Raw genomic sequence first — 11,725 nt, 5'->3', positions numbered from 1 at the left:
CCTTCGAAGTATTGCCATATGCTTTAAGAGAGACGATTTTGCAGGAAATCATAGTTCCTGCAAAATGTTCTCTCCTAAACAATATGGCAAGAGCTAAATAGTTCCAGAAGAAAACTGTAATATCAGAAGCTCTATCAATGACCCAGAGTGCATTTTTTATATTGTTGGTGAATGTGGGAAGCTATGAGACAACAAAGAAGGTCAACATTCAGATCTTTATCTGAAGCACATGGCAGTTGGTCATGTCAGAACTCTCTTGGAATCTTATTTATGACTTCATCAAAGGGAGAAAGCAAGCTGCATGTTTAAAGTCATGCTTGATTTTTTTCCACTGTCCACAGGTTTGCCATTTGACAGAAGGTAAGGCAGGAAAAAAGAAAGCTGAATTTAACATTGAGGTTTCTTGACAAGCTCTCTCTCTCTCTCTCTCTCTCTCACACACACACACACACACACTTAATAGTAATAATTGGAGATTGTCTAAAGAAATGAAAGGAGGCTGTATGAACAGAGCTCCTTTCACTCCAAACACTGGTTCTAGCTTCTCTTGAAATGTGTGGGTTTTTGCTGCACTGAAATCTTTATAAGACACCTTGAAGTAGCCCTCAAAGAAAGGTTGACTAGAGAGTGTTTTTTCACTTAGAAAAAAAAGAGTGAATCCATGCAAGGAGTTGATGGGGATGAAAAATCTTCAAACAGCAGAAGATCAAACACCATCCTTAAGAAAATGTTCCTTTCTATTTCTTAAAAAAAAAAAAAAAAACATCTACTGGTATACTGTACTTCTACTATTGTTACAGCTGGAGAGGAACAGCATTTATTGTAGGTGTTAGGAACAATTAGAAAGATAAATATAAAATAATATATATGTGCATTTGTTTCATATATGAATTACATGTATGTTCAGTACTATGTGCATTTTTCTCTTTTGCATTATACAGACCAGGGTTGGGGATGTCCAGGTGTAGCTCGACTACATTGCCCACCTTCCTTGAGCACTGGCTATGCTGGCTAAGGTTGATGGAAAGTGGAGTTATAGTGTGGGAGGAGCACAGATTTCCCCAACACTACAACATTATCTAGACGTTTTGTTTTGCAACTCGACTATGTGAATAATCTCACTCATGCATTCCCAATTTGTTGTTCACACTTTTTTTTAAAAAAAGAACCACATCTATGTGCATCTCTGTGAGTCCTGCTGCGCATCACCGCAAATAACGATGGAGTTGATAATGTGGATGTATTTGAAACATGCAGATATGTAGAGTTTTATCCCAGTATATCCTGGGTTTATCCACATCAGTTATTCACACAGCCAACGATGGGAATCTTTCAGGAAAACTGAAAAACAAACAAACAAAAAACATATTCAGTTATCCTAGGTTTTGTGGATACTTTGGCAGCTCACCCCCCCCCCCCATTTAATTGGATTTATTTGAAAGTTGATGTGAACAACACAAATTCTACTCCCATTCTACCAGGAGTATTTACATCATTTGAATAACCCCCTGGCACAATCCAAATTAAGTAATTTTAACCTTCACTTTCAGTTAGATGATTAAGCACACACCACAGGTTAGAGCAGGGGTAGGCAACTTTTTTGAGCCGGGGGCCGGGTTGCTGTCCCTCAGACAACTGGGGGGCCAAAGGGGGGGAGCTTCCACTCTCCAAGGGCGGGGCCGCGTGCCGGGGCTGTAGCTTCCACCCTCCGGGGGCAGAGCCGCATGCCAGGGGTGGAGTTTCCACCCTCCGGGGGTGGGGCCAGCGCTGGAGGCCTCTCCCTTTTTCCCGGCCCCTGAGGGGGCCCCAGGCTCCCTGGGGGCCTTTCCTCCACCAAACCTGTCTCTCCAGAGGGAGGTTTCACAGAAGAAAGACCATCAGGGACGTTGGCCCGCCAGGCCCTGAACTCCCTCAGGGGCCCTTCCTCTGCCAAACCTCTCTCTCCAGAGGGAGGTTTGGCGGAGGAAAGATCTCCAGGGAGTCCAGGACGCCGACCCGCCAGGCCCTGGGCTCCCTCAGGGGCCCTTCCTCCGCCAAACCTCCCTCCGGAGAGAGAGGTTTGGTGGAGGAAAGACCCCAAGGGAGCCCAGGATGCCGGCCTGCCAGGCCCTGGGCTCCCTGGGGGTCTTTCCTCTGCCAAACCTGTCTCTCCGGAGGGAGGTTTCACGGAGGAAAGACCACCAGGGAGCCCAGGACGTTGGCCCGCCAGGCCCTGGGCTCCCTCAGGGGCCCTTCCTTTGCCAAACCTCTCTCTCCGGAGGGAGGTTTGGCGGAGGAAAGACCCCCAGGGAGCCCAGGACGCCGGCCCGCCAGGCCCTGGGCTCCCTCAGGGGTCCTTCCTCCGCCAAACCTCCCTCCGGAGAGAGAGGTTTGGCGGAGGAAAGACCCCCAGGGAGCCCAGGAGGGAGCAGGAGGACCCCCGCCTCCCTTCCGCCCGGCCCGCGGCTGTGAGACAACCACGGGCAGGGCAGGAGGATGGAGGAGCACTGCCGCCCCCTCCTGCCCTGCCGAGGACTAGAGGAGGAGCTCCTCCTCTTGAGGCTGGCTGGCCAATGGGGGCAGGCTGGAGCTCCAACAGCCCACTCCCTGCCAGCAGCCATTGGCCAGCCACCCCCAGGAGGAGAAACTCCTCCTATTTAGCCCTCCGCGCGGCCCTGCAGCCCCCGGGCTGGGGCCGGTCCTGCCGCCTCCGCGGGCCGGGGGTTGCCGACCCCTGGGTTAGAGTTTGATCAATTGTATATCATACCCATGCTTCTGCAAGGATCATTTGAGTAACACATATGTCTTGTGGTTTCCTTACATGGTTTTTGACAGTGATGGGTGCTCATTGGGCTAAAAAAATACTTTCTTAGAAAACTGGGAATATAGATTGCCAAAATATGCTGTCTCTAGCAAACAATGCCTCTTTCTGAAGGTGTCAATATTGATTATAGGATTAAAGTAAAAAATAATTAGCTGTGTTACATCTAATTTTGCTCCAGTGTTAGCTTGTTTCAGTGTTTTAGTTACCCCTTGAACTGATACAAGGAAGATTCTTTTGGACATTCTTGTGGAAACTGAAAAGATTGAATCTATTACCCTTACAGTCACCCTCTCCTCCCAGAGATTCACTTGAATGGTTGATACAGGAAGGAAAAACTTTGGTTGAGCTACCTGGGTGTTTTATTTCTTAAAACAACACATATATTGTTTTGAACTCACCCCCACCCCAACTCCAAACATAATGAAAATAAGACTAAAAAATAATGGTTATGAAAGACTAATGGACGTTAAATTTTGAAGGAAATTACTTTTCTGTGTGAGGCTCATACTAGTTGTTGGCTGCTTTAACAATTTATATTTTTGGTCTTAAATGTGTTTATGTAAGTCAATGACTGTAATTAATTTTTGATCAATTAGGAACATGATTAACTTTCACCCCTTGAAATCAAGGGGTACTTCTCTGGGTTGTGACCCCAACCTGCACACAGATTATGGTCTTTAGAATGACCCCAATATAGCATTGTATAGTCTGGGATTTCATTATTTTCCCCACTGTAAGGTGGGGCACAAGGCTTTCTATGGGAAATTGAGCGGGCATATGCCTGACCAAACTGTTGGGCTTAGTTAAAAATCAATATTTAGTGAAACTCTTTAGCAGAGTTTAAAACTGTGGTAAGGCAGAAACTTAGAACAGAAGACCACCCTCTCGCTACCATCACTATTTATCTAGCTGAATTTTTTTTTTTAAAAAAAAGTATTAAACTTAGTCTACTTCAAAAGGTATAAAATATAGTTTTGCTCACTAACTTACTTGTGCATAATTCAATACTCAGGTCCAGTTCCTTGAAAAGTGAAAACAGAAGAAATCTACATAATAGCAGGAAGAAACGGAGCTCTTCAGGAAAGCTTCCTAATTTCATGCTTCATGGTGGACAGTCAGGAAGAGAGAGAGGAGCATGCAGATGGGCCAGGGGTATGTTTATATCACTCAGAAAGAGAGAGTGTGTGTAAACAAACAGGAAGTTTGCCATAAAGATGCTTTCCCCTAAGCTCCTAGAGAGAACATGCACTTTAACTGCCATAGAATTTGGCATGCAAAGTTACTATCTCTAACACAAGCAAAGGAAATAATAAAAATAAAAAATAAAACTTTTATTTATATCCCGCTTTTCTGTGCCAAGACAATCAAAGCGGCTTACAACACGTTAAAATCCACATTTACAAATTTATGTCCCAAATTCTCCCCCTTAAAACAGGATTAAACAAGTTACAATTAAAACATCTAAAACAACACAATAAAAAATACAGTGAGGACAGAACGGTGGGCTGATACATGATGTGAGGGGCAGTCATTCTGTGGCCGGGTACTTTTATTCAGGAATCTCCTTAAAGTGTGAAGGGACATGTGCATTGATGTCCCCTACTCTGACTACTATTTTGTTGCACATATACCCCTTTGCCTATCCTGCACAGAGATGGGGAAACAGTGATCTGTTATGTCCTATTGGTGCATGGCCAGGATGCCCATGGTGGATTTACAGTAATTCATACACATATATAGACAACAGTATGTGTCATACACACTATTTATAAATATAGTGAATTTTGGAGAAAATAAACGGAATATCAACAGATCAGAAATGTGAAATGAATTCATCCTAACAAAGGTTATAAAGTCAGGATTTCTGTTTTGAAAAGTGGCAGACCTGAACTCAGAAGTCCTATTGGTTTAAGACAACCCTATTCTTTATTGGAGTCTGGTACAATTTGACACCACCATAGGATATCCTTGTTGCAAAACAACAATCCTCCTTTAAATCTGCATGTTTTTCCAGTAGAAAAGGACTGGTCATATTGTTGATACAGTTCTTTGGGTCCCATATTGGGAGAAAAGCAGGATGTGTATCAAATAATTAAATAAATCCAAAATATTAAATCTTCATTATCTAGGTTGAATTTATGGAGATCCTCTGTGGTGATTATTTTTGTTTTCTTTATGTTCAGCAGTAAGCCTGCTTTTACACTTTCTTCCTTGACCTTCCTTAGTAATTGTTCAAAGCCTATGATGTTTTCTGCTAGTAGGATGGTGTTATCAGCATATCTTAGATCGTTGATGTTCCTTCCTCCTATCTTCACTCCTCCTTCTTCAGAGTCTAAAACTGCTCTTCATATGTTATTTTCTGCATAGAAGCTGAGCAAGTAGGATGATAATATGCACTTGCATGACTCCCTTGCTGACTGGGAACCATTCTGTTTCTCCATGTTCTGTTCTACCGGTAGCCTTTTGTTCTAAATACAGATTTCTCATCTAGAAATTCTTAAATGTAGCAAAAATTTATTTTTATAAGTAGCAGAGGTGCTAAGAAACACTGTTATTAAATTGCAGGCACTCTTGCCAGCTTCCCATTATGCATCTTCACCATTTACTAACCAGGATTCTTATTGTCTCTGCTACATAGCTAAGTATATGTAATGTTACGTAACTTACTCTGCAGTAGAAGGTTCTGGCTATAGTCTTTCAGATAGTCTGCACCATAGGGTTTTATAGGCCATAACCAGCACGTTATGTATTTGTCCCATTGTGCATCTGCTGGTTACCCTATGTAAGTAATGTAACAGCAGCCCTTTTCTAGATATGGACATTAAGAAACTGCCCAGTTCTAATTCCAACAGACTTAAGTCCACTTTGCATGCAAGTCCACAAATAGCATTCTTCCAGTATGAGCCTGCCCAAATTTTAAAATCTTCAGGGGACTTTCTCTTGGTCCTATCACCATCAAAGGCACATTTGGTGGGAATGTGGGAGACAGTCTTCTTGGTGGACACTCCCAGGCTATGGAATTCCTTCATTAAGCTTGGTTGCCTCCCCCTCTCCTCCTTTTTTTTGCCAACAAGCAAACGCCTTAAGAGTTTAGCTGTCTGTTGGAAGTGGCTTTTAACTGGGTTCTGCTGTATTTTATTTTAATCATATTATGACTGCTTTTAAAATTGTTATAAAACAGTGTTTTAAAAAGAATTGTTTATTTAATTCTTGTAAACTATGCATTATGCCTTGTTATAACTATATTCTGCTTTACCTGATATTGCAATCAATATTGGATCCCGTATTGGGAGAAAGGTAGGATATTAGATGGATATTAGACGGATGGATGCATAGATAGATAGATAGATAGATAGATAGATAGATAGATAGATATTCTTGAAAGAATTCCAAGTAAGTGATACCCCTTACTTTGGACATTAATTGCCTATGCAAGGCTGACACTTAAGCACAGGTGATAATTTTGTACAGCTGCTTTTTTAAAAATACGAACTTTCCAACATTTACAGAGTGCTTCATCCATGTCCCATCCAGCCACAGGGCTTTAAGTATTTGGCTCTTTAGTCTGCATTTAAATCCCTGTGCATTCAACCATTAAATAAGGTCAACTGTACAACTGTTTAGCTATATACTCTGTACATAATTATCTTGGTGGGGCTGGGAGTTTAGACAGCCATATTGTATTTCTTTAGCTGGGAAGCATGCAGCTAACAGTTAGGTCAAGATACCATATATGAAGACTTCTTCACGACTCCCTCTAGTAGGGTTATGTTTTACTGTCTACATACAGAGAGTTCACATGCCACTTAACATTTTTTGTCTCCAATTTAAAGCTGCAGAAGATGGAAAAAGAGGACAATGTAGAAGCTAAAGTAATCCACCATGAAAAGAACTATACAGCAAAAAAGTATTGCAAATTACTGAGAAAGAAAAATGGAATTTCTCCATGGAAAGAAACAGAGGAGATTAAAAACAAGTTAGACGCAAATGAGGTATTACCCACTCTCCTAGTTCAGAATTAGAAATACAAGGTCCTCCCACTTCCATCTCTCTGTCTGTAGTAGCTTCTGCTTGAATCTTTAAATACTCTTCACTCCCACCAAGGCCTGCACAAAATTATTGCATATGCTTCTCTGTCCTTCCATCTGTATTTTCTCTCCAAGGAACAATTCCTATTTCTCTTCCATGTGTCTTCCTGGTGGTGGTTTGTTTCTCTCTCTCCCTCACTCTCTGTCTCCATCACTTTGTGCATACAGCGCCAAACTCGGGGCATAACACAGATTTTTAAAGCTCACTAGTTGCTCCAGATCTTCCCAGAAGATCCAAGCTGGAGCAAATCTGAGTGCAGATATCAGTGCTGGAGCTGAATTTTCTAAATTTTGTGTAAGTAGGATGAAAATGGCCATTGGTGACATTAAACTTTGGCTGATGTGGGCTGGAGGCAAATTTTAAGAATGTTTGCCATATATTTGAAATAGCATAGCTGTTTATTATCATTATTATTATTATTATTATTAAGCTTTATTTATATAGCGCTGTGATTGCCGAGGCAGCAAATCACTCACCTGAAGTGAGAATAAGATGTCCAGAGATGATCACATGGCTGGGCAGCTCATTCTAGTCTCATGGTGAATGACCTGCTACAGCAGCAGTCATGCCAGGCAGCACAGCAGTATGCAATGAAACAGCTGCCTGACATCACAGTGGAGTTCTCTGTATCATCAAGGAATATCTAAAATAAACAGTGAGTTTTTAAAACTGTTTTAAGGGGGGGAGGTTAACGGTGGGTTCACTGCTGAACTTCTGGACTGTTTACACCAGAAATAGAGTTTGGGCTGTGACTCAGACTCTTTGCCATGGGAATGGATGGAGCAAAATGTTTTATTTGGCCTGTGCAGACAGGGCCTCAGACAGGCTTCTACTTTGCAAGCAAACACAACAAACTAATCCTGAATCTAGACTTTCTAGAAAGAACCTTGTTTACTTTTCATGTTTCCTTCAAATCCTGATAATATTTAACACATGGGTATGAGAGTGGAGGAAAACAAATCTTGTTACTATATGATAGATCAGTTGTGTCTCAAATCATGACTGAACTTTTCTGTTCATTAATCTTGTGCCTATTTCTTCCAGAATGACCAAAACACATTTGAAGGGGAAAATGAAGGTTCACAAATTTTAGATATTCAAGAAGACTCTCAAGCTCTGTCACCATCAAGAGAAGACAGTGGTGAGGAATTCAATACCGAGCTGACGTTTTTTAATGATTTGGTGATCACAAGTGACCCAGTGTCCCATATTGAGTATGTACCTTATTACAGAACATATACAAGTCTTCTAGAAATCCCTCTGTATATAAATCCAGATGGAGAACAGGAGAACACAGAAAAAGAAGATGAACTTCAAAGCAATGGCTGTGCCTGGAAACTCCAATATGAAGATGAACCATTATATGACTTTGATCATTTTCCTACTGGATATTTCCCATATTATAGAACTTGTGAGGAATATTTCAGCAACTCAGAACTTCCCAGTGATCCATACAGTACAGCAGAGATAGAAGAGACTGAGGCAAACACTGAAGGTCAAACAGAGAGTGAAATTGACTGTGAAATTGTGGAAGTATGTGAAGATATAGTAAGTTACAAGGAAAGTAGTAAATCTTATTGATAGTGAATCTACTGAATATAGTACAAAAATCTTTCTATGGAACTAAATTGCACATTACACATACTCCATTGTATTTTTTTTATTATTTTAGAATAAGAGATGTTTTTGGTCCACATCCAGTGTTATAAGGAATATTACAAAAGGTTTTTTTTTATTTAAAAAGAAACAAATACAACAATGTCTGGCTTACAAACACCTGACACCCATAATTCAATCATTCTGTTGTTCTAGATTAGATTAGTAGATGTCCTTTCCAAATTAGGTTTTGGCTAGGTATTCTCCAGCTAATTCCTGTTGTTAGTTCTGTCTGGAGTAGACCCAATCAATGGGATTTACCTACTTGTTGACTCAATTCAACAATTGATTGAATGGATCTATTCTAGCTGGGATTAACCAATAGGATGCCCACCATTGCTGGTTATCGTCCCTCACAATTTTGGCCATTTTTGTTTTCAGGATTTTCAAGAGAAGTATGAAACACAGGAAGATAAAAGCTGGTGCCTCAAGAGTCCTGAGCTCATTGGAACTCACCACATGTTGACTGACTCCCTCACTGAGCCCTGTGATTCAGACACCATGGATGAGATTTTAAATGTGAATGAAGTCCCTTCTATCAGTGGCTATTTTCCATACTATAGGACATATGGAAAATTACTTTTCAGTCCTGTAAACTCAAGCAATATATTCTGCAGCAGCAGAGATGCCTGGGAGGGGTGTGATACTGAAATGGAAGGCACTGGGGAGGGAAGTAGAGACTACAGCAAAGGTTATGCAGTGTCCTGCCCTCATTGGGACTGAAATCATAGGCAGAGTTTTAAGAATTCCTACCATTATACAAGCCTAATCATAATTTATATTTAAAACTTCTTATGACAAATTGTTATGCATATTAAGGGGATATTTTGAAAAGACTAGCAGAAACATTCAATGAGCTTTTACTTGAACTTTGAGAAATGGAGCACCTCTGGAGGAATGAAATTAACAGGATCACGGCAAAGATGAAAAAGCTCAGTTTCCTCATCCCAATCCTACAAAAGAGGAAGATGGACTAAAGTGCCAAATGCTGAAGAAGAAGAAAGAATTTGCCATAACCTGGCAAGATCTTTAAAAAGTATTGTGTTTAAAATCCTCCTGTGACTGTTAATGTTAAATGATTGCTAACATTAATTATTAACCAGTTATTGTTGACAAATTATTGCTAAGAGGGTGTCCAAGGAATAACCCTTCTTTTCCCCACAAATACTTTGTTTATGAAAAGCTGAAGGTCTTTTGAATAGACCAATATATGAAAGTAATGGAAAGTTTTAATCAGGGCATGGAAGACAATACAGATTGAAGATAAAGAGGGCATGACTATGCTTAGTGCAATAACTTTATTTATTTAATATAAAAATAATTCACTCTGTTTTAAGCCATATGTCTTTGTGTCTGAGGGGAAGCAACACTTCAGTCTTCCACGAGGACTTGCTTTCTCATCTTACAGTAAAATATTACTTACTATACAGCTTGGTTTACTAGCAGTAAAGATAAAAAAATATATTCTAGGCCATTGACTATTGCACAAGCCCTATAATGGTGTTTCCCTGACAATAGGCCAGGTGCTGGTTCCAGATGTTTTCTGCATTTAGAACCCTATACAGACCAGCAGAAAGTGCCAACCTGTGGGCAGAGTCAGGGCACACATCCTGATACTGAACGCCTTAACTCCACCCATGGTGCCATGATGGTGTGCACCAGTCCAGACAGCACCCACCATCATGACGCATCTCCGGTGCTGCATCCACATCATGCAGCACTGAAGGGGTGTCATAAAGCTGTGCTGCCATGGCTATGGCACCCCTTGCAGGGCTGCAGTCCCAATCTGGCCAGGAAAGGAGCAGCCTCCTGCTGCCCCTTAGGGGCAATCTGTACAGCCCCTCAGTTCCTACAGGATCTTTGGGAACTTACCAGGATATTTTTTTTTCTCCTCTGCCTGATACATGTTTCTACTCATCTCCTGCTCAGCAGGGTGGGATAGCAATTACTGGAACACAAATGCACCAGTAATTGCACTTTTCTATAGAATGTTCAGCTGTTTCAGTTTCTACAGATTGTCCAGCTGTTGTCTGAGTTTCCTGGAGTCCTAGTAAATATATTGCCTTTGTGTGTTCCTTCTTGTTTAGATTGTCTTCTCTTCTGTCTTCTTCTCCTTGACCTCTGCCCTGTGTTTGTCTCCTCTATCCTGCTTTGTTTATTCTTTTTGAAGAATTTCTCCCATTTCCTTCTTTTCCTTAACATTTCCATTGTCTCTAACTTGTTTAATGTCTCCCCTTCTCCTGTGCACCTCTTTCTTCATTTTTCTTTCTTTCCACTCCCAGATACTTTATGTAGCTGCTTCACTGAAGGCCTGCCACCTTCCTCCAAACCTCCTGCTGATACTTGGGTCAGATTGCAAGCATTCAGTGTCTGAATGTTATGTTATTTGTGGGGCACACCTCTCATGATAATGCTGGCTTATCCTCACAAATACTGCAAAGATTATTATTTAATAGAAGCATTGTGGTTCTTCAGTAGTCAATATGAGTTTCCTCCCAGTCAACTGTTCATAGACAGGCGTCTCACAGCCAACTTTATCAAATGATATTTTTCAAAACTTAAAGGAAAGGGGCTATGAGCCAAGGAAATATCAAGGATAAAAAGTAAGAAAGCTACATAACATTAGTAATGGCTGCTGATTTGAAATCCACTTTTTTCTGTGATTTTAAACAACCGGTCTTATGTTGGGTTGTCTAATGTGAATAGATGTGCAGCATTATTATTCATTACAGATGAATAAATTCCATATTTTAATGTAGCAAATTTTGTGCATTCTGATTAATCCTCTACAAAACTCCCAACTAACATAATATATATACGAATAACCACTTATCAGTCTGCACATGTTCACTCCAAGAAGCTCAGAGCAGCTAACATCTGGTTTTCAAATGACTTGCTATCCAAGCACCTTACAGGACTAGAGCTGCATTTTGTATTCTAAGTAATTCTCTAGACATGAAGATACAATGAGGATAACTAATTTCTTCGATGAATGAATGGGATAGAAAGATAGAATTGCAGCCCCAAATAGCCGAGTTCATAGGACTGTAAGTGGGTTTTGCTTTGAAGAAAGTCTTTCATTGCTGTTCTATGGTGTTTGGCCCTGAATATATTCCAGTTTTGGAACATCTAAAATGAACCTGTCCAAAATTTAGAGTAGAATGGAGACTGTCCCAA

The 11,725-nt window shown here is 40.8% G+C and overlaps 1 protein-coding gene across 1 annotated transcript; it reads left to right on the top strand.

Moving 5' to 3' along the window:
* Window positions 1–1,004: 1,004 nt before the first annotated feature.
* On the top strand, window positions 1,005–8,473 carry LOC149321851 (uncharacterized). The gene is made up of 3 exons (XM_089518376.1): window positions 1,005–1,016; window positions 6,637–6,795; window positions 7,937–8,473. The coding sequence occupies exons 1-3, from the start codon at window positions 1,005–1,007 to the stop codon at window positions 8,471–8,473; spliced, it is 708 nt and encodes a 235-aa protein (XP_089374502.1).
* The last annotated feature ends 3,252 nt before the right edge of the window (window positions 8,474–11,725 follow it).

The sequence above is a fragment of the Sceloporus occidentalis genome, unplaced genomic scaffold, assembly GCF_023333645.1.
Source record: "Sceloporus occidentalis isolate IW3139 unplaced genomic scaffold, rSceOcc1.0.p SCAF_1, whole genome shotgun sequence".
Taxonomy (NCBI): domain Eukaryota; kingdom Metazoa; phylum Chordata; class Lepidosauria; order Squamata; family Phrynosomatidae; genus Sceloporus; species Sceloporus occidentalis.
This window is presented reverse-complemented; position numbering and strand designations above follow the sequence as displayed.

What these genes read in the sequence shown, in the direction of transcription:
- LOC149321851 (XM_089518376.1), top strand. An exon ending in ACAAGTTAGACGCAAATGAG is followed by an intron (nt 6,796 to 7,936) that starts GTATTACCCACT and finishes TATTTCTTCCAG; the next exon opens with AATGACCAAAACACATTTGA.